Source organism: Heteronotia binoei, chromosome 14, assembly GCF_032191835.1.
Source record: "Heteronotia binoei isolate CCM8104 ecotype False Entrance Well chromosome 14, APGP_CSIRO_Hbin_v1, whole genome shotgun sequence".
NCBI classification, from domain to species: Eukaryota; Metazoa; Chordata; class Lepidosauria; order Squamata; family Gekkonidae; genus Heteronotia; species Heteronotia binoei.
In genome coordinates, this window is record NC_083236.1 from 40,892,810 (window position 1) to 40,916,034 (window position 23,225).

The window sequence follows — 23,225 nt, forward strand, 5'->3', positions numbered from 1 at the left end:
ATATAAAATTTATAAAGGACACAAACACAATTAAAGATTAAAACATTAGAACTCATTGGTGCTTTCTTTGTCTCTCTCCCATGTGATCCAGGGAACTGAGCAAGGTTTTCCTTCTTTCCCCAGGGGACCAGGAGGGGGAGGAGCCTCAGCCAATAGAAGGAATAGAGGCTTGGCTCAGTAGCTCTGGTGTGTGATTGAGAAAGCCTGGCAAAGGCTGTTGAGAATCTCAGCCCTTGGAGAACCTCAGCCGATGGAGAGTCTCAGCCAATGGAGAAGACAGAGGTTTTGCTCTGTAGCTCCTGTGTGATTGAGCAAGTCTGGCAAAGCAAGCTGTGATGTAGAAGGAAGCAAGAGAGAGGGAGAAGGAAGCACACAACAGCCAGTTGCTCAGGGGCCTGATAGGAACCCTTCGGGGGCCAGATTTGCCCCCTGGGCCACATGTTTGACACTCCTGCTCTAGGCTTTTTGTTTACAGAGATATAAACGGAAAGACACACAATGCAATGGAAGGTGCTTGTAATGACCCCCTCCAAGCAGCCCATTAGGACCAGTAGAGGCCTGAGAGGGCAGAGGTGCCAGTGGATGACATGACAGAGGATAGCCTGTCAGAACCTTCAAATGAAACCTCATCCCATGCCTGATAGATATCCAGCCCCCCTGCACAGGGCTCAAAATATGGCCCTTACCCCTCCCCCCTTCTATCTCTTCTCTACAGGAATGGGAACGAAAGACAGCTTGGGCTGAAGTGACACAAAGGAGATGAAGTGGCAATGTGCAGCATCATCCCACAGCCAGGCAGTGAGGCTGACACTTGTTTACAGGATCCTGGCCCACAGCACAGACAGCCACAGGTGCTCAATACCTGCCAGTAGGGCAGCTAGGATTGCCAAGTCTGTGTTGGAAAACACTGGAGACTTTAGGGATGGATCTGGGAGAGGGTGGGGTTTGGGGAAGGAAGGGACCTCAGCATGGTGTAATGCCATGGTGTAGTGTAATGCTGCCCTTCAAAACAGCCATATTCTCCAGGGGAGCTGACCTCTGCCAGCTGGAGACCAGTTATCAAAACGGGATATCTCCAGGCCCCACCAGGAGACTGGCAATCCTAAGGGCAGATGAGCCCAATTTAAATTGAGGATTAGGAAAGCTGCCTTGCTGGAGCAACTGGTCCACAGAGGTGCAAGCCTCTGTGCCAGCTCTAGTCTGCCAACACTTGCTGATGCTCCCAAACCTCGCAATATAGACCTGAGAACACTGCTTCAGATGTGACGTGCCTGCAGAGTGGAGGACAGAGCTAGACACTTATTGAAAAAGAAAGGAAGGGACCACTGGGAATTCAGAGAACCAGTTACAGGCATTATTACAGTGTTATGTTGATATAGCAATAGTCTATTACCAAGTCAAACACAGAACGAGAAAGCCCCTAGTGGTGAGGGGAGGAAACTGCAGCATCAGGGAGATTTCCTCTGGCAGCCAGACCTTGAGGGAGTCTAGGGGCCTACCTGCCATTTTCCAGTTGTTGGGAAGGGCTCCGCTGCCTTCAGTGCCAGCAGCAGAGACAGTAGCCAGGAGGAAGGCCTGCTGCTAGGTAAGTCCTCAAGAATCCAGGTCTTACCCCTTATATGAAATAACAGCTGGTAGACTCAACGTCTAAAGACCAGGACTAGCCAGCTATCAGTGTTAGCCACCACCTCCAGAGTTCAGGGCCAGCGACATCATTCTGTAAACTCTTAGAATGTGATGAGACAGGCTTTTTGGCCTGTCATAGCCACCCCCACCCCCAGATTTAATGTGTGTGGTCACACACACACACATCTCTTCCCCAGGGCCTGCTCGTCCTTACTTCATGGGATGATGGCCCCAGGAGTAAACAGCCACTGGGAAGTTCAGATTCTGAAGTCCTTGCTGTGCCTCTGTGGCACATTTTCAGCTGTGTGGTCAGCAAGGTGCGCCATGCACACACAGGAGCGGTGTGGACTGCATGTGCACGGCCCGTGCCTTTGTCGGCTGCCAGGTTGGCGCCAGGGCATGTCTCAACATGAATCAGCTTTTTTGAAGCCAAGAGACCACTGCAGAAAACAGCTCATCTGATTCCACCCTTCGACTATATTTTATCAGTTGAAAGTCTTTGTTGATTTTTTTCCCCCCTGCTTGGCTGTTTTTATGTTACTAGCTTTATGTTTTCACGTGGAACTTCTGGGAAAGGACTTTCTCTCTTCTCCGTCCTGATGGTCCCTGTTCCACAAATTTTGTTCCTGTGGGCCAGCAGATTCCCCAGGAATAATATAGTGGACAAAGTGGAGGGATTTGGGTTTTTTTTTTTTTTTTTAAAGCCTTGAATTCCAGAATCGGGTGGGGGGGGAGGGAGCAGAGACTAACCAGAGCCCTGAACTAATATGAACATTCTCAATATTTTGAGATGACAGAGCCAGTTTGTATGTGTATGTGATCAAGTCATAGCTGACTTATGGCAACCCTCTGGAGTAGTCAAAGCAAGAGATGTTCAGAGGTGGTTCACCATTTCCCACCTCTGCATCAAAACCCTGGACTTCCTTGGTTAGTCTCCCATCCAAGTACTAGCCAGGACCAACCCTGGTTAACTTCCAAGCCATGGTATGATCAGGCTAGCCTGGGCTATCTAGGTTCCGGGCCCTCCTCAACCTCCAGACCTGAAATTGATAGGCTTTTTGTGGTGGGGGTGGAGCAGGAGAGTATCAGAGGGAACGTGGTGGAACAGAATTCCAAAACCTCTTAATGGAAACAAAATTCTAAAAAAAAAATAACAACAACAACAAATTTATTTGTATCCCGCCCTCCCCGCCGGAGCAGGCTCAGGGCGGCTAACAACATGGTTCAGAGTTAAATTATACAAGTAAATAAAACTACATTAAACATTATCAGCATTTAGTTAAAATCTGGTTAAGCTTTAAAATTAAATTAGTTAATTTTTAAAAGTGCTAGTGCTATGTTTACTTTTTCTGATGGCGGTTTCCTTCGCAATTTCCATTTTCATCAGGGAAGGCCAGTCTGAAGAGGAAGGTCTTGCAGGCCCTGCGGAACTGTTCTAGGTCCCGCAGGGCCCGCATTTCCTCTGGAAGTTGGTTCCATAGGCTCGGGGCTATAGAGGAGAAGGCCCGGTTACGGGTGCTTTGCAGCATCACCTCTCTCGGTCCGGGGATAGTCAGCAGGTTTTACCCGGCTGACCTCAGTGCTCTCTGGGGTTCATATGAGGAGAGACGGTCCCTAAGGTAGACAGGTCCTCGACCATATAGGGCTTTAAAGGTAATGACCAGCACTTTGTAACGAACCCGGTATGTAACTGGCAGCCAGTGCAGTTCGCGCAGCCCAGGCTGTATGTGCTCCCATTTAGGGAGTCCCAGCAACAGTCTAGCCGCTGCGTTCTGCACCAGCTGCAGCTTCCGGGTTCGGCACAGAGGCAGCCCCATGTAGAGGGCATTACAGTAATCCAGTCTCGAGGAGACCGTTGCATGAAGCACCATTGCCAGATCTTGGCGCTCTAGGAAGGGAGCCAACTGCTTTGCCCGCCTTAGATGGAAAAAGGCTGACTTGGCAGTGGCTGCAATCTGGGCCTCCATTGATAATGCAGGCTCCAGTAAAACTCCCAGGCTCTTAACTCGGTGCGCCGCTTTCAACGGCGCCCCGTCGAAGACCGGGAGAGGTATTTCCCCTCCCCGAGCGCCCCGACCCAGACAAAGGACTTCTGTCTTCGCTGGATTCAGTTTCAGCCCGCTCTTCCTCAACCAGGTTGCCAAATCCTGCAGGGCCCGGTCTAAATTCTCTGGGACGCAGTCAGGCCGTCCGTCCATTAGCAGATAGAGTTGGGTGTCATCTGCATATTGATGGCACCCAAGTCCATGTCTCCTGGCAATCTGGGCAAGGGGGCGCATGTAGATATTAAATAGCATTGGTGAGAGAACTGCCCCCTGAGGCACTCCACAATCCAGTGTGCGCCTCTGGGACAGCTCGCCCCCAATTGCCACCCTTTGTCCCCGATCCTCGAGGAAGGAGGCAAGCCATTGTAAGGCAGACCCCCTCACCCCTACATCGGTGAGGCGGCGGGTCAGTAGCCGATGGTCGACCGTGTCGAACGCAGCCGACAGGTCCAACAACATCAGCACCGCCACACCGCCCCGATCCAGGTGCCGTTGGAGATCATCTACCAGGGCGACCAGTACTGTCTCCGTCCCGTAACCCGGGCGAAAGCCGGACTGGCAAGGGTCTAGGATGGAAGCGTCATCCAGAAAGCTCTGCAACTGTGACGCCACTGCCCTCTCTATAATTTTACCTAAAAATGGTAAATTAGAGACCGGTCGGTAGTTTGCCAATGTTTAAAAGTTTCTCCTTCATTTCCTTCTTGAAAGTTCCGGCACCTCTTTCTGGTGTGTGTGGGGGGGGAGTTCTTCATCTAGCCAATATTATTTTCAGGTTGGTATGTTTCAACCATTTGCACAGAGGAAATGAACGAGATATGCAATGTTGTAGTGGGAAAAGCAAAAAAAGCTACAGTGTTCACTGGGAAAGCAATCTGACATAATAGCGTAGAAAACCTATGTGCCTACAGATGGTTACAGTTTGAGTTATGCCTGAACATTGTGCTTTGGATGGGGAATGATTTGTAATAGATCATCCATGTATTATGCACTCACTATTTGTTTTTTGGAGGAAGGGAGAGTTGAAGGGTGCAGACATCTGAAAAAGATACCTTTACCTTCCTGAAGGTACAAATATGTGCCTTACAATAATTAGTGAGTCTTTCATGTCATCCTACTTCTGGCAGGTCCCCCCCTCTCTTTGGTGATAGATCTGAATTTTAAAACTAAATAAATATCATAGTCTTTTAAAACTAAATAAACATCATAACAGAAATATATGCACATGCAACAGATGCTGCTATTGAGCCCTTTCTGCAACCAACATTATAAATAATGTTTCTGGCTAGTTTGCTAATTGAACTGCCACCAGAACACAGAAACACACTCCCGGGTCATTAAAGAAAAACTATACACACAAATTTACAGCCACTTACTGTCTTCTGTTGCCACAATGGTGATGTTGTGCCATGTGCTGGTTTCTCTGTCCAGCGGGGTTGCCAACGTTATCCGCCCGTCTTGCGTATTAATGTTGAACTGTCTCTCAAGGTCAGTGTTCCGATCGATGGAAAACCTACAAAAGGGAGATCCTTGACATTTACATGAAGGCATTTGTAAGGCCTAACATGCATCCTTAGACCATATAAGCAATCCATCGCAAGCCGCAGCTATCTAATCCCAGCAGATCTAAGAAAACTCGATAGTGGTATAATTTATAAGACAAAAAAAAAAATGATGAACTGAGAGTCAAGAAACAGAAATATAGTCCGAGAAGTAATTAGCTATCTGCTCTTAGCACCAACATGGGGAGCAGTCATCGAGATCAGCAGGTAGCATCTTATACAAACTACTGCGAATCAAGAGTTAATTAGACGATCAATCACGTTTATTGGACTGCTTGAGTTGTATTTCATAGCAGCTGCTGATAATTCTGTCAATACATGAAGCGGGCAGGGCTAGTTTTGTTCTCTTTTAACACAATGCAATGAACGTTCTCAGATTAAGAAACGGTACTTGTGATTAATCAAGTCAAAGTGTCACTTGCTTATGTCTTAATGCAATTCCACGGACAATAGCTGGTTAACAAATTAGCTTTCCTGGTCAAGGGCTTGGGGGAAAAAAATGCACAACAAAAACAGAGAGATTGATTGCTTTATGGATTGACATCATTGGTTTCTAACAAAACAACTTTGATCTGACAGTGAAGCCGAGCTTGCAAATGAGAATGCGCAGGTACATTATGCAGCCTAAACATAGAAGCCAGCTTGACTAACAAGAAAGAGCTGCAGTAAATTGTTCCAACGGTGCATTAAACAAAATGGTGATTTAGGACTCTGCACCAGATCTCCAGGAAAGCTTTTATATCGGTCCATTTTCATATAGTTGTTTTATTAATGCATTACTTGTAAAAGAAACCAAACTGGAAAATTAAGCCTTCCAATTTCTGACGGGTCACGCACAATGAGAGAGGGGAGAGGGAGAGATTGGAAAGTACTGATACGGTACGGCAGTCACAGCTTTGAAGGGTTTCACTAAATCCTAGCAGTGAATTTATATAAGAGACTGTAATGACTATTGTGCCGAGGTATGGCGCCGCACAACATCCTGCCGCAACTGTTTTGCATCTGTTCAGCATTCTGCCTCAGCATGAAGAGATGAATTAGCGGGAAGCATCAAACTGGGTTAGAGATCTCACACCGTAGATAGAGCAGAGAAGGCAAGTAAGACGAAGACAGAAGGACTGCCCGCCTAGATCAAATCAAGGCCCAGCTAGTCCACTATTCTGTTTTCAACAGCAGCTTTCAGGCGTTCACAAGCAAGGCATGAAGATGATGATCTGCCCCAATGGTTTCTCCTCAGGATCTTGTATTCAGAGATATACACTGTTCCTGATTCTGGAGATGTGGTTTAGCAATGCTCTGGATCGGGGGTGGCCAAACTGTGTCTCGGGAGCCACACGTGGCTCTTTCACACATATTGTGTGGCTCTCGAAGCCTCCACCACATTTGTCTCTTTAAATCACTTCTCCAAGCTAAGCTGTCAGTGGTTTGGAGAATGCATTCGAATATAAAGTTGCTTTCTTCCCACCTCTACCGCTATCTATTTGCCTGCCTGCCTTCCATCCTGTCTTGTGGCTCTCAAACATCTAACTTTATTTTACCTGGCTCTTACGTTAAGCAAGTTTGGCCACCTGTGCTCTAGGTGGACTTACCTGCTGTTAATGAGTCTTTCTAATGGCTATCTAAGCTACTGGTGATGCAAAGTCCCATCAAATTGCAGTCAACTTATGACAACTCTGCAGGGCTTTCAAGGCAAGAAAGGAATTGATATGTTTTGTCACTGCCTGCCTCTGCATAGCAACCATGAACTTCCTTGGTGGTCTTCCATCCAAGTATGGGCTAGAACTGATTCTGCTTAGCTGCTGAGATCTGTCGAAAGCAGGCTAGTCTGGGCCATTCAGGTCATGGCATCTAAACTATTAACCACTAAACACTGCAAGACAATTGTTTCTTGTGTTCCAGGGCTGCCAGCCTCCAGGTGGGGCCTGGAGATTTCCCACTTTTACATCTGATCTCCAGCTGGCAGAGATCAGCTCCCCTGGATAAAATGGCTTGCTTTGAAGGGTGGACTCTATGGCATTGTACCATGCTGAGGCCCCTCCCCTCCCCTCCCCAAACCTCACCCTCTCCTGGATCCACCCCAAAGTTTCCAGGTATTTTCCAACACAGACCTCACAACCCTAGTGTGTAAGGAGGTAAGGAGTATGTCCATAAACAAAATACAGTTAGGCTTGAGATTGCAGCCTATATCTGCTTTATTCAGTGGCACCCCCACCTCTCCAAATTATTTTTTAAACTATTTAAGTGTCATGAAAGTCAGTAGCATCTCTGGGTAAGCTGAACATAAAGATCTCCTGAGCTTACCTTTGAGGGTTGTTAGGATTATTGAGAAAATGTATATGAAGGCCTTAAAGCAGTTCAAATGCATGCTATCAAGGCAAAGTCTTTGATTTGGAGAGATGGGAGAAGTTCAGTACACTTCAAGTACACATTGACCTGAAATGTATTCTGACGGTGAACAAGACCTTGGGGCGAAACTAGTTATACAAGCTTTGCTTATTCAGAAATAAAAACATTGCTTCAGAAGGTTCAGGAACAATCACAGTCTGTTGGTTTGGAGTCTTGCATCATAATATTGGCTGCACAACAGTGTCGCGAATGAGCCATGACAGTGACAGAGGGCAAGGTTTGATGGACCTGGGTTCAAATTCTGCCCCAATTGTGTTGCTAACCATGAACTCCTCATTACTTCTCAGTCTGACCTACCTCACTAGAATTTTGTTAGGATAAAAAGGACAGTTCAGTCCCTTTTGCATAAATTGTCTTAAACCCCTGATGAAGTGTAACATACCAACAAGATAAAGTGAAAACAAAGTGAAGTTACAAAACAGAAACATGAAATTACTTTAGCGGTACACAGATGTAAACAGTCTCATTCTATTATGTTTGCTATAAAATATATGAGATATTAAATACGTTTCCATTTAATTTTTTAAAAAATGTGCACCTTGTTTCCTATGTGCGGGCAGAAGTAATCTTTTGTACTGATTTTATTTTGCTATATAAATCAGTGTCTCCCTTGATGTCATTCTATTTACAACCTTTGTAGCAAGAAAAAAATATATAGGGTTTTGTGAGGGATTTTGGCATCATCTCTTTCCTGAGTTACCTCCTTTCCCCATACTCTGGCTTTTCCAAGCACCACACCCAAATTTCTCAAGCCAGAGTTGGCAGCCCAGCTGCATAACATTCGCCCCCCCCCCCTTCCCTTCCCTTCCTGTCTGCCAATATAAAGTTCAGGGATGGCCAAAGGCACAAAGTAACAGCCAAAGGGCTCTGAGTCCATGGTAGGGTTGCCAATCCCCAGTTGGGGGCAGGGGGCCCATTGGTTTGGAGGCCGTCCCCTTGCTTCAGGGTTATCAGAAAGCAGGGGGGATGTCAATTGGGCACTCAGTTATACCCTATGGAGACCAGTCCCCATATGGTACAATGGAGAATCAATCTGTGGGTATCTGGGGCTCGGGCGGGGTGTGTGTTTTTTTGAGGTAGAGACACCACATTTTCAGTATCGCATCTGGTGCCTGTCCTTTAAAAAAAGTTTTAAAAAGATTGAACCAAGAGGTCCAATTCTATGAGCCCCCAAAAAGAAGGTGCCCCCATCCTCCATTATTTCCTATGGAAATAAGGCTTTTAAAAGGAACACGGTCCCTTATCTGGGAGAACCAGGTTTAATTCCCCACTTCTCCACTTGCAGTTCCTTGAATGGCTTTGGGTTAGCCATAGCTCTCGTAGGAGTTGTCATTGAAAGGGCAGCTTCTGAGAGAGCTCTCTCAGCTCCACCTCACAGGGTGTCTGTTTTGGGGGAAGGAGATAAGTCGCTCTGAGACTCTGATTCAGAGAGAAGGGCAGGGTATAAATCTGCGGTCTTCTTCTTCTTCTGGTTTGGATCCTATATTTCCTGGAGGAACCAACCCACTGGATCTGGACATTGCCAGCCTCCAGATGAGGCCTGAAGATCTCCCAGTATTACAGTTAATCTCCAGATGGTAGAGATCAGTTCCCCTGAAGAAAATGGCTGCTTTGGTACTACACCCTGCTGAGGTCCCTCCCCTCTCCAGACTCCACTTACTCCAGGCTCCACCCCCCAAATCTCCAAGTGTCTCCCAATCCAGAGCTGGTAACCCTACAGTAAAAAGTAAATCTGGATACACATGCTAAGTAAACTTACATTTTATGGTCTCAGATTCTGAGGAGCCTTAAATAAATAAACCAACAACCTAAAATGCGTAAATTACCATTTTTAGTAGAGCTATGGAGCCTCTTAAACTTGATATGCAATACCTTAATCTGGCCTGGCTAGGATATCTCTTTCTGCTGAACTTATATTTATTTTATTTAAATTGTTTATTTGAATTACAAAGATAATAATAATTTGAAACTCTTCAGTTTTATTACATTTGTAATGGAATATATAAGGGGTAATAGAATATGATTCTGTTTAATTTCTTTTTTTAAAAAATGTGCACCTCGACTCATATATGTGGGCAGAAGTAATCTTCTGTATTGATTTTATTTTGCTACGTAAATAAATGTCTCCCTTGATGTAATTCTATTTACAATCTTCCAAGTGATAAAAATTAGGGTTTTGTGAGGGGTTTTGTATTGACTTTCAGCTCCAAAATGTATTAAACCAAAAGAACAATTCCTCAGCAGAAATGAAACACATTTACAAGGGTGGAGGAAGGTAAAGGAGGTAAAGCCCTTTTGACTCTCAATATATACCTTGTCTCCATGTAAAATACATCTACATGCATACCTGAGATCTGCAGTCCTATAAAGTTGGGGAACAAATACTTTATTCGTAGGTACCTTGTCTTGGTAATGATATTATAGCTCTTTTTTAATGGGGGCATGCTGTCAGACATGTAAGCAATACATAAAACAACACATTTCTGTAAAAATGGAACCACAAATATCTGGGTAAATAATAACCTTGGAAATTGCCTTAGTAACACCACAGGTTATTGGGACTTCGTTGTTAGCTTTTGAGACAGATCGCTGGAGGAAATATGTGGTGTGATCATACATTTCTTCAGCTGAAGACTCCAGGGCAGATTCGGATGTGATTCTCAGCAGCTTTACTTCTCTGCCTCGTCACTGGTTTCCACCCCATTCCTCCTTTTTTGTACTGATGTAAATAAAGGTCTACAACAGCATTTGGCATGAAGAACCCCTCCCTTTTTTCTCCTTTCCCCTGCTGAGATGTGAATCACAATATTGATGCCGTAAATCACCATATCTCAGTAATGCCAACCAGAGAGGGCATGTTACCAGGTGACTGAGATAAACAACCACACATCAGGAAAGCAGGGGAAAAAAAATATAGCTAGGATTTCAGGGCCTGCTGTGAATTAAGAAAATGGTTTGCCTCTACTGAGGATGAAACACTCTTAGATAATTTTTTTCTTCTTCTTCTGAGGGGAAAGGGGTGTTAAAGGTATTTGTCTGAGGCAGAAGCAGATGACCTGAGGCTTTCTGCATTTAAGGGTTTTAAAAACATGCAAGGGAGGAAAGGTATAATAAATTTACTTTTCCACATTTGATTCCAACTTTGGGGCTGAGATAATTTATTGTCAGAAATGATACTTCTCCTGGAGAAAATGGCTGACTTGGAAGATACACTCCAAGGCATTCTAGCTCATCAAGGTCCCTCCCATCCCAAAACCCCACTCTCCGGCTTGAAGCCACCCCAAATACAGCTGACTGGAAATAGAGTGCCTGGATGGTGCTTGCAGAAAGGGGCGGGCTGTGGGCACCAGGGGAGCATCTAGAATGCTCATGCGTCCCGTTCACGGCTGCCTGGGCGCTCTTCAGGCGCTTCCTAGCCTTCCAGATGGCCGGAAGCCGCCTCAGAAGCACCCCAGCAAAAAAGTACCACTTTTGCCATGGTGCCTTTTTGAGGCGGGTGGAGTGGCCTCAAGGATGGGGTAAGTACGGGAAACGGACGCCCATCAGATATTTGCATGTGGAGGGTTTTTTGGGGTTGCCTCCTAAGCGTCTCTGGGTTGGTCCAAAGTGCTGGTCTGTTAGCAGCCTCCCAGTCTCCATCCTCAAATCTTCAGGTATTTCTGAACCTGGAGCTGGCAAACCTATGTCAATGCTTATCCTTATCTTCCTGGATTCTGAAGGTCTAAGTTATCCAGATTAATTGTGTGGCATTTTATTAATCACAAAAGGCCTCTGGAATAGCAAGCAATGCTATCTGATTTCTGAAACTCTACCTCACCTCTTCGAGAAATGGTGCTAATACAAAATCTTTTGATTTTTTGCTTGAAATATAAGGCAAAATTTGGTAGCAGTTTAAGGATGTACGGTACATCCTCAAGAAATGTTAGGACTTGCTGGTTTGTATTTCATCATTTATTTATTTGCTTTGCACACAACTGCTTTGAGAGCTTATTCAAGCAGGTAATTTCAAATTTGACACAAAATTTCACTTCAAGGGATGATCTGCTAGTGGCTTTGGGACTAATGTTGCCTTCATTACCTTGCTGCCCATGTTTAACATGAAACAGTGAAAGAATGAGGAGACCTTGGGTCGAATCACACTGGGAATTTGGTGCGACAGTATCCTGACTTTGAAAAAGCTGGTGCTCTTTGGTGCATGCCACATCAATCAAACAGCCCGTGGGAGAGGCATGGGCTGCACACACACAAGAGGAGTATTCAAACTGCTCCTGTGCATGCGGACGAGGTACATCACATGTCCTAGCTGTTCAGACAGCTGGGAAACGTGCCCTGCATGTGTTTTAGAGATTTGCTACCAGGAAGTTCCCAGTAGCAAATCTCTAAAAGTTCCCATCCTAAGACAAGGTAAACATCACCTTAGATTTCTCTTATCAGGCTATGGTGGCCCTGGGTGCTCTTTGGAACATCAAATACTGACCAACTTGCCATTTGCTATCATTGTCTGTATGAATTATTGCACTGATACTGATGTTTTAACAATTGTTTTATGTTCCTATTTTATTGCTGTTTTATTTTGTCTTGTCATTGTTTGACCCTAACCTGTGCGCCGCCCTGAGCCTGCCTTGACGGGGAGAACGGGATATAAATAAAATAAAATAAAAATAAATAAATACGGGTGGGACTCAAGGGCAGATGTGTGTGTGTGACCGCACATATTAAATCTGAAGGGGAGGCCTGGCTAGGTCAGGCCATTTCTCTCATGTGATCTCACCCCTTGAAAGTTTTAAAGTGTTGGGGAGGGACTGTGGCTCAGTGATAGAACATCTGAAGAAGATGATATTGGAATTATATCCTGTCCTCCACTCCAAATCTCAGAGTGGCTCACAATCTCCTTTACCATCCTCCCCTACGACAGAAACCCTGTGAGGTGGGTGGGGCTGAGAGGGCTCTCACAGCAGCTGCCCTTTCAAGGACAACCTCTGAGAGAGCTATGGTTGACCCAAGGCCATTCCAGCAGCTGCAAGTGGAGAAGCGGGGAATCAAACCCCGTTCTCCCAGATTAGAGGCCACATGCTTAACCACTACACCAAACTGCCTGGCATGCAGAAGGTCCCTGGCATCTCCAGTTAAAGAGAACAGGTGGAAGGTGATGTGAAAAACCTCTACCTAAAAATCCAGAAAGCCACTGCCTGTCTGAGTAAGCAAGACTGACCTTGATGGACCATGAGTCTGTTTCAGGATAAGGCACTTTCATATTTCATGTTTGTCAGAATATGAGATGGAATCAGTGTGCTTGTCAGCTGCAATCTGAATGATGGCGAGGGTAACCACCTTATTAGAAAACACTGTGGAAAAGTCAAAGTGGTCTGAAAATCAAAACAGTTCTATAGAATAAATTACAGGATCGTTGTTGGAAGTACAGGAATCTTGGCTCAGGATTCCCATTCAGTTCTCAGTCAGAGAGATTTCAACACCACCAGACTTCCTCCTTCCTGGTTCAGTTTCTAGGCACTTAGCCAAGGGAATTCCTCATGGCCCTAGCCATTTCTCACAACTTGCATCTTCTCTAGAGGATTTAACCCTTTTCTGGGTTGGATCCAAAGGTTCCATTCCACTAATAGTGGAACCTTCCTCTGGAACAGGAAACCTGGACCTGGGAACATTAATTGTTCAAAAGAGGATCCAACTCCATTTGTCTCATATTTCTTAATGACTTCTATCCTATCTCTTCACCTCAGTTCACCATAACTGCCCTCAAGCTTCATCTCCAGGGCAACCCTCATATAGTTAACTAATGAATAAATCTCTGATTTTTTAAAGCCTGCATCAACAAATCCCAATTCCCTAAGAGTTATTTTCTACTTCTAGTAAATGAGTTCTGTAATCTCTTCTTTCTTCTCCCAAGGTTTCTTCTTATCTGCTCAACCATGAACAGTGCATAATCTAGTTGCAGGACAGCAGCTTCAAAGAATTTGGGGAAGGGGACATACTTATGAAGCAGAGTGAAGCTTAACATTTTCCAGAGCAATTAAAATGAGGAAAGTGCCTAAGGTTAGTGAATCCGAGAGCTTCCTCTCCCCCATTTCCTTGTCATTCTCTAGTCATCTTAATGTTATTATGCAAATGAAAACAAGAAAAGTCTTGTGACATCTCCAAGACTGACAGATTCATTGTGGCAGAAGCTTTTTGGGGGGCTGGAGCCTGCTTATCAGATGCATAAAACATTCACTTAAGAAAACACAGACTTTAAGTTCATTGCAGGGGGGAAATCACAAACAGAGGCTAATAGGTCAAAACACAGCATGAAATAGGACTAGGTGTGTCATGCAGCTATGCAGAATACAAGAACCAGTAGGCCTAATCAGAATGATTATGATGACTTCTTTACTGAGTTATGCTACCCCTCTGCATTGGGGGGGGGGGTGTTATTAAACTCTCAATAGCTTGGACTGCAATTTTATTAACATTCCACTGTTACTGCTGACACAAGTTGCCACTATCCCTGTTAGGGTTGCCTGGCAACCAGTGGGGCGGGGATTCAGGGCAGGGTTATGAAAGGGGATGGTCACTGCACATATAATGACATCACACTTGGATTTTACCATAGAGTTTCCAGTGATTCCTAGAGCTACTGTGGTGAGCTTCTCCCCCCACCCATGCCTGACTTTCCCTTGGCAGCCCTACCTGGTTCATGACACTCCTCAGGACATAATTAGATTTGTGTTAATCATGAAAACAACAACAAAACCCAGCTCCAGTTTGTTCATGAAAACTGAGAGTTTTGGCCTTTTCCTTGTATGTCTGCAGATCCATTTTGTTTTATTTGTTTCTTTATTCTCTAATTTGCCTCTTGATATGCAACGACTAAAAGACCACAGGGAAGATCGCCTAATTTATTTTTGGATAGACAAACACACATGCTGATGGATCTGAGCTGAACAGGAAAAATAGGGATGTCAGACCCCCAATTTCTGGGGCTCCAGCCCACTGCCAGCAAGCTGGTCAGCAGGGGGAATCCTCACCTACAAGTGACCACTGGTGGCTACCCCTCTCCCTCCCCTTCTGTGAGATTTAAAGGGCCCTCCAGTTGATCCACTGGAGCACATGGCTTGCACATATTGCAGGGAGAGAGTGACAGACACAGACTACATGCCTGAACTCAAAAGAAGAAAATTCGCCACCTGAAATTCAGGCATGGGTAGCTCTTGGTTGCAACCCACCCCCCCACACACACCCCAATTTAAAGGGAAGGTTTCCTTTAAAGTCTTTTTGCAAGCAGAGACCGCCCACGCCTGAATTCTGTCAGTTGGATCTGGTCTCCAATTGTAATAAAATGGAATTGAATGGAAGCGTTTCCTATTTTAGAATATCTCACTTCACAAGAATCTATTCCTAATGTAATGATCTTTCTTTATGGTAGGATTTTATCTCATCTCTGCTGTTAGCACTTACAATATGACTGCCTTTAGTTCATAGTTAATAAGTTCAACTATATGATATATGTACATTTTCATATGAAGGTTGAAACCGTATAATCAATTTTAATGAGTAAACTATTTAGTTTATTATGTTATATGTTTGGTGCATGATCATACTACATAATACGTATGACCTTTGTATTTGATGTTTTAAATGCAATACAATATATTTGAAAGAAAGAATTGAATTGACACCCGAATTACAAGTGCCAAATTTGCCGCTCGGAGTTCAGGTGTGTGTAAGTTCCCTTTATTTATATATTTTTGCGAGCAGGAGCTGCTGACACCTTCCAAGGGGCTGTGTCCCCAACATGATGAATCACTCAAGTGTGATGTCATCATGTTGGGGACCTGGCAACCCTAAAGAAGGAGGAGCGATTATATCTACATTATTGTAATTAAGTATTATTGTAATTTCCATTCTTGTTAATAAAAGTTTAAATAAATATGGTTGTTTCCAAGGAAACAATCAACTGTTGCAATCTGGGATGTATAGGTAAAGGTAGTCTCCTGTGCAAGCACCAGTCGTTTCCGACACTATAGTGATGTTGCTTTCACAATATTTTCATGGCAAACTTTTTATGGGGCGGTTTGCCATTGCCTTCCCCAGTCATCAACACTTCCCCCCCCCCCCCCCCAGCAAGCTGGGTGCTCATTTTACTGACCTTGGAAGGATGGAAGGCTGACTCAACCTGGAGCTGGCTACCTGAATCCAGCTTCAGATCGTGAGCAGAGGGTTCCGACTGCAGTACTGCAGCTTTACCACTCTGTGCCACGGATGACATCCCTTAAAATGGAAAGATTACAATTTGTCCAATATGACCAGATGGTTAGTGAAACAAAGGGTTTTAGTTTTGAACATTACTTGATTTAAAGTATCCTAACACAATAAAATAGGTATTCTTGTAAATGCTGGTTTCTCCTTCCTCCCCAAACATTAAGTCCCAGAAATTGTGCACATGTTAGCAAAAAAAGAAAGAACAAAATCTACCAGATACTTTCTTCCACTGTACTGACATTTTACACCAATTGAAGATCTTTAACAGCTCCCCACGCAAAGGTAAAACGCCATGTGGTTAAATTGTAGATCTCACTGACATGTAATTTGGTGACCCCTACCATAAATCAGCCTTAAAAGGAGCCAAGACAAATTAATGGAGGGTAGGTGCATCGGTGGCTACTAGAAGAAGAGAGTCAAATACATCCCTGAAAATTGACATCACTTATCCATAATGACAAAATGGAACCTACAAGGTCAAAAGTAACATACGCCTGAGTACCAGGTACAGGGGGTCAACAACAAAAGAATGCTTTGGTCTCCATGTCCCTTTCCATAGGTCTTCTAGTTGACCTGTGTTGAAAATGGGATGCTGGATTAGATGGACCATTTATCTAATTAATCAGGGCTCCTCTTGTTTGTTTGTTTATGGAGGGTCTTACATATATATATTAGGTAACTTTAAATTATCAGTACCTTATGGCGCTTGATGTTACATCAGGGTCTCGAGCAGTCACCTGACCAATCACAGAGTCAATGGCTGCATTTTCGTGCACTTCTAGCAGATAATCCGGTGACGAAAAGACAGGCGGTTCGTCGGCATCCTCTACTACGATCTTGATTGTTGCTGTATCTTTGAAGGGCCCCACACTGATGAAACGTTGATCAATATGAACATTGGTTGCCTCTATCTTCAGAGTATAGGATTTTTTGGCCTCATAGTCCAGGGGCTGTTAAAATTGATAAAGATAAATGGCTTTTGCTACCAGCCACAACAGCACAACAAATGCATACAATGCCAACAGACAAAATTGTTATGCATTCTAGTCCCAGTTGCTGGGTTTTTAAAGCAGTCACTGCCCACTATCTCTGCTCTGGCCTGTACATTTTTCAGTTTATTGATACCTGTTTATTATCTAAGCCTCAATGAAACCTTTGTGTTAAAAAAAAGAAAAAGCTAAGAACATGCACTCAAACTCTTACTGAGGGTACAATCAATATTCAGCCCTCACTATGTAAATTTTTAACTGCTAATGGCATGGCTTGCATACTAATTATGCACCTAATCAGTATTCTGTTAGGTGAAGATAAGGAGTAAAGGCGAGGGGGTGTGTGGAATGTCTTGACTGTGCAGTGTAAAAAAAAATACTACATGCGGAAGTGTGTGAACAATGTATGGAATTGGCAAAGATTGTGGGAAGGCATTATTCAGAACAATTTAGATCTAATCATATGAAACAGTAATATTTCTATACATCAAATTCACCATAGTTTATGAAAATATATGTGCCTTACAGTAGCTGCCATGTAGCTCTACCTTTTGCTTATCATTACAGAGAACAGCAAAAAGGATATACGAATTTTGACTTGGTGATGCTTAAAATTAGTTTTGGTTTAAATTGGACTGCTATGCAAATGTCAAACGTGCATTTGATTTGGCTTCTCTATGTTAATCCTGCCATAACAATACTTGCACACAGAAGTACAAGTGCATTGTTACTTCTCAGCTAATTGTTGAGAACAGTCTTCCCAGGATGTTTCCCTGGGCAAAGTCCATGAAACTTAAAAGTGGTTGTACTAAGAACAAAGTGAGGTGGGGGTGGGAGGGGGGAAATGATTATTCTGTTTCATGGGTCAGATCTAAAACAGCTGAAAACAGTAAAGGTTATTAAAAACATGTCTCTTTATATAGAATATTTAACAGGTAACTGGTATGGACCTGGTCTAAAAGCCCTTTCTAATATTGTATTATTGGATCTGAAGGATAATTTTTATGAAGTTCAGTTCCACTGCTACCTAACACTTTATAAAATGGGATGTATCGGATGTATCCAACTCTGTCTGTCTGTCTGTCTGTCTTATATCAAAGGGATGTCGAACTCATTTGTTATGAGGGATGGATCTTACATAAATGAGACCTTGTTGGGACAGGCCATGTGTGTACCTATTTAAGATTAGGTAGCAGAGATGTAAACTTTATAAAGGACACAGACAAATGCAATTAAATATATATTTTTAACAACCTTAAAACATGCTTAAAATATTAGCACTCATTGGTCTTAAAGGTGCTTTCCAGGGAACTGGGCAAAGGAAGCTCTGGCTCTTTCCTTCCTTCCCCAGGGGACTAGGAGGGGGAGGAGCCTCAGCCAGTAGAAGGAAGAGAGGCTTGGCTCAGTAGCTCTGCTATGGGATTAAGAGAGCCTGGCAAAGCAAGCTGTTATGAAGAAGGAAGCAAGAGAGATGGAGAAGAAAGCAGATGACAGCCAGTTGCTCAGGGGCCTCATTTGGCCCCTCCGACCACATGTTTGATACCCCTGATATATCATCTATCTTCTATCTAACCATTGTCAAAATTCAAGAGTTGATTTTGTTTTGCATAATTTTTCAGTGCCCATTGTAAAGCAATTCCAGAAAGTGGTTGCCGTTAAAAAATTAATAGTCCAGGGGTGTCAAACGTGTGGCCCGGGGGGCAAATCAGGCCCCCAAAGGGCTCCCATCAGGCCCGCAAGCAACTCATTGTCGTCTGCTTCCTTCTCCCTCTCTTGTTTCCTTCTGCATCACCACTTGGTTTTTCAGGCTTGCTCAATCACACAGGAGCTACAGAGCAAAGCTCCTCACTTGGGGAGGAAGTGGCGGAAGGAGAGCTAGTTTTGCCAGGTTCACTCAATTACACAGCAGAGCTGCTGAGCTGAGCCTCTCTTCATTCTGTTGGCTAAGCCTCAGCAAAACAGTGAGGTGGATTAGGCTGAATATATGTGTTGTCTGTGTCCTTTATAAAGTTTATATCTTCCTGACCTGGCATTACATTTTATGACACACATGGCCTGGCCCAACAAGGTCAAGATCCGTCCCTCATAGCAAATGAGTTTGACACCCTTGTACTAGGCTATAATTTACCATGGGACCCAAGAGTACTTTTGTTGGGATACCTCAAATATGTGTCAGAAGATTCAGAATTTATCTTCGGTTTGATTACACTCACTTTATATTTATTTCTTTTGCCTCATTCTGAAAGAAAAAAAATGCCAGTGCTCTGCCTCTAATAGACTGGGTCAAAAGGATTTGGGATTTAGCATTTATTTCCAAGCTAACATGTTATAAAAGATCAAACTCTAGTTCACAATTTATTTCAGCTAGATGCTGCACTGGGATAACAAACATCTGGATAATCTGGAGTCCTCTGTTCCCTTCACGAAACCACATTTTGTATAAAATACAAAAAAACCCCAAACTTTTAAAAGATGGGAACATGTCAATTTATGCATTTTCTGTACAGTGGAACTACTTGCTTGGGAGACACATCTGCTAGAGGAAACACATTTTTCCCCAGGGCAGAGCTATATCATTATCACATCACATCAAATCCAATGAAATAAATACAAAATAAATAATGGTTTCATAGTGAATTGATAGCTCTTAGATATCTCTAACCAGATTTGAATCACATCATTTGTTGTTGTGAAACAGTGACATCCCCCCCCCCCCAAAGCAATAGAAAGTTTGAGACTTTCTCAACTATATGACTATAGTTGTCATGTGACTATATTGTGGGGCAGTGACTATATTGTCATGTATAATGTCCGAGTCACCAGCGAGGGATGGGGGTAGGGATGCCAGCTCCAGGTTGAGAAACTCCTGGAGATTTGGGGAGGGAACCTGGGAAGGAAAGGGACCTCCATGGGTCACAATACCACAGAGTTCACCCTCCAAAGCATCCATTTTCTCCAGGGGAACTGATACCTGTAGCCTAAAAATCCCAGCCTACAGGTAGGGCTGACCCTAGACTGTCTGGCACCCAAGGCAAGGCTAACTTCTGGTGCCTCCCCCCCCACACACTGATAACATCACTGAGTCACATGGGGGACACCCAATGTGGCGAGCCAGAAGGTTGGCGCCCTGGTTTGCTTAGTGGCAGGGCTGGCCCTTTCTACGGGTCCCACTTGGAGGCTGGCATCCCTAAATGTAGAGTTAAAAAAAACCCAACTGGAATGAAAAATTCAAGATATTCACAGCATTTCTCTACTGTATGACAAACTGTGAATATGAATATTTTAGCATTTCATGGATGTACTTGCCAATAAGTGGGGTGGGGGGGGGAGGATGCCATACAGTTTTTTAAAGTTATCTTCGACTGTTAGTTTTATGATAATCCAAGATTCCTGTCTGTTGCAACTCTAAGAATGTCTACACACGTATATTCACAATCTAACCTCATGCTTCACAATGATTAAAATTTCAGGCATGCAAATTTGTCATGCTTTGGAAAGATATGCAAATTTGCATTACAATGTCCCATGGAAAAGACCAAAAAAAAGGAAGAGAAAGAGAAAGAAAATGACACAGAAGCTTAAATCTGCAATGCAAATACAATGAGCACAAATAGAAATCACAGAACTCTTTCAGGAAGTCTGAAAGCTTAAATATATATTCTTACTTAAAAAAAAAAAAAACAGTGTTGATTTTTTTTAAAGATATGAATCCAGCTCTAATGGGACTTCGCAGTTTTTAGTAAACATGACAAGCATTTGCTTCTCCATCGACTCAGAAATTACTAACCATTTGTACCTATGAATCCGTGGCTGTAAATCAGCATATTCACAATTTGCCAATCACACATTCTGTATCATTTGTGCTGTTTCAAATTCAAAATGATATCAACTCCAAGCATTTGTCAGCCTAGTTCTCTGAACATCACATTGAAAATCTGTTCTCCATTGTATGACTGTGAGACTAGGATTAATTCTACATATATTTTTATATATGTTGCTATTTGGATTTTTAAAAGGACTATACTAGACTTGCCATTTGCTCACTTGCAGCAGGTAAACCCTTGTCCTCAGTGTTCTGTCTTCGAAAACTTGAAGAATGGGAGGAAAAATACGGCTGGAAAATGGCCTCCATGGTGACATTCTAGGAATATCCCCATGTCTCTAAGGTGTTTGCCAAAGCAATTAGAGAAAATTGCTGGAGTGTCACCCAGAATCTCAAAATCTCTCGGTATTTGCTGAGGCAGTACTGTAAACCCTGGACAATACAGTGTTATGGTTTGGGACAGGTTGAGACTATGTATTAAGTCAAAACCAGTGTACACTCTTAGGGCAGCTTCCAAATGCAGAATAGTACAGATACTGTTTCTCTCATCTTTTCCTGCTCATACCTGTTAGCACCATTTTTTGACACCAATTAGCATGAAGTTCAGGTGATGATGACCAGCAGTGAAGGATGTTTCCTTCCAAGCTATCTGGTTCTGCTCAAACAGAAGTGTCTGTATTGCACAAACTTCCCAACCCTAGATGTTTCAGTTACTTCCCAATCTAACTTGCAACACACAAACTGCTCTACTCTTTCCAACTCTCTTTAGAATCTAAACAATCTCACTGAGAACAGGCTAATTAAAATCCTTTCCTCTTGCCCAAGGCAGGCGGGGGATGTCTTTATCTCATCGGTTTTAAGATAGAAGGGACTTACAGTAGGGTTGCCAAGTCTAATTCAAGAAATATCTGGGGACCTAGGAGATGGAGCCAGGCGCAAGGGTGTGACAAGCATAATTAAACTCCAAAGGGAGTTCTGGCCACCACATTTGAAGGGACCACATACTTTTTAAATGCCTTCCTGCCATTGGAAATAATGGAAAGGGACACCTTCTTTTGGGGCTCATAGAATAAGATCCCCTGGTCCAATCTTTTTGAAATGTGGAGGGTCTTTTGAGAAGAGGCAAGAGATGCTATGCTGCAAATCTGGTGCCTCTACCTCAACAAACAGCCCCCAGGGCCCCAGATATCCATTGACTGATTTTCCATTATACCCTATGGGAATCTGTCTCCATAGGGAATAATGGAGTGCCCAGCAGACATTTCCCTTCCTTCCCTCCCCCTGCTTTCTGATGACCCTGAAGCAGGAGGAGGGCCTCCACACCAGGGCATCCCCTGCTCCTATTTGGGGATTGGCAGCCCTAACTTACTGACAGTGGAAGAGGCTGACACCAGAATCTAAGCATTGTTGCCAGTAACACAGCAATGTCCCTTTTAACATGCACTAGAAGTGATCAATGTTCCCTCTAAGTTGCAGAGTCTTGTGAGCAAAAATTCAACTTTGTGAGCTACTCGTATTAAAAGTTGTGAGCTACTGGCATTACAGTTGCGAGCTACTGCTTAAATTATTATGCCCTGGGGTCATTTTTCCTGAGCTAAGACAAAAAATCTGTGAACTTGAGGCTAAAAATCTGTGAGCTAGCTTACGCTAACTCAGCTTAGAGGGAACACTGGAAGTGATGTCATAGCATCACTGGTGATGTGGGGATGCTTTAGTATTTCAACAACAAAATTCTGTGGTAGAAACAGTTTTTACCATAAAGGTTTTTTTGCCCAAATACCAGAGTGTCCATGTGTTGACAGTGATGTGATGATGTCACTTCCGGCACATGCTGAAAGTAACACTGTTGCATTGCCAGTGATGATGCTGAGATGCTGCTACTCCAACTGCTTCACTGCTACTAAGTCCTTCTGTTAGCCAACTGATTGATGGCAGGGATGTGGGGGGATCTCCCGCCTCCAGTGGGGGTATGTAATCCTAAATCCAAAGCTAGTTCTTACATCCAACAGGAGCTGGGCTTATGGAAGAAGTCCAGGGCTTAAGATACAAAAATTCTGACTGCATCAATACTCCCTCTAAACTGTGGAGTCTTGTAAGCAAAAATTGTACTTTGTAAGCTACCGGCATTAAAAGTGTGAGCTACTATGAGGCCATTTTTCCTGAGCTAAGACAAAAATGGATGAACCGGAGGCTAAAGAAACTGAGCTAGCTCACATTAACTCAGCTTAAAGGGAACACTGGACTGCGTCTTATGGACTTCTCTGTTTCAGTCATTTCAACAGCAGAGATCTTTTCACTGAAATAAGCGGGGCTTTGAAAGTCTTCACTATGGCTAGATTGTGCCCCCAGCAAATGAAACAAAGCTTAATTTTATTTTATTATTTTAATTTAGGAAAGTGGAATTACAAAATGCATTTCCTGGTGGTCATGGCAGATACATTTCCCCTTATCAGGGCTTTTTTTGTAGCAGGAACTCCTTTGCATATTAGGCCACACGCCCTTGATATAGCCAATCTGCCTG

The 23,225-nt window shown here is 43.6% G+C and overlaps 1 protein-coding gene across 2 annotated transcripts in view; it reads right to left on the reverse strand.

Moving 5' to 3' along the window:
• Positions 1 to 23,225, reverse strand: part of CDH8 (cadherin 8) — a 351,561-nt gene that overhangs the window by 109,702 nt on the left and 218,634 nt on the right. For both annotated transcript variants that reach the window (XM_060254013.1, XM_060254014.1), the window contains exons 6-7: positions 16,589 to 16,842; positions 5,045 to 5,181 (exon numbers count right to left, since the gene is read on the reverse strand). In XM_060254013.1, the coding sequence (XP_060109996.1) occupies positions 5,045 to 5,181; positions 16,589 to 16,842 (391 nt within the window). The remainder of the gene's footprint in view (positions 1 to 5,044; positions 5,182 to 16,588; positions 16,843 to 23,225) is intronic.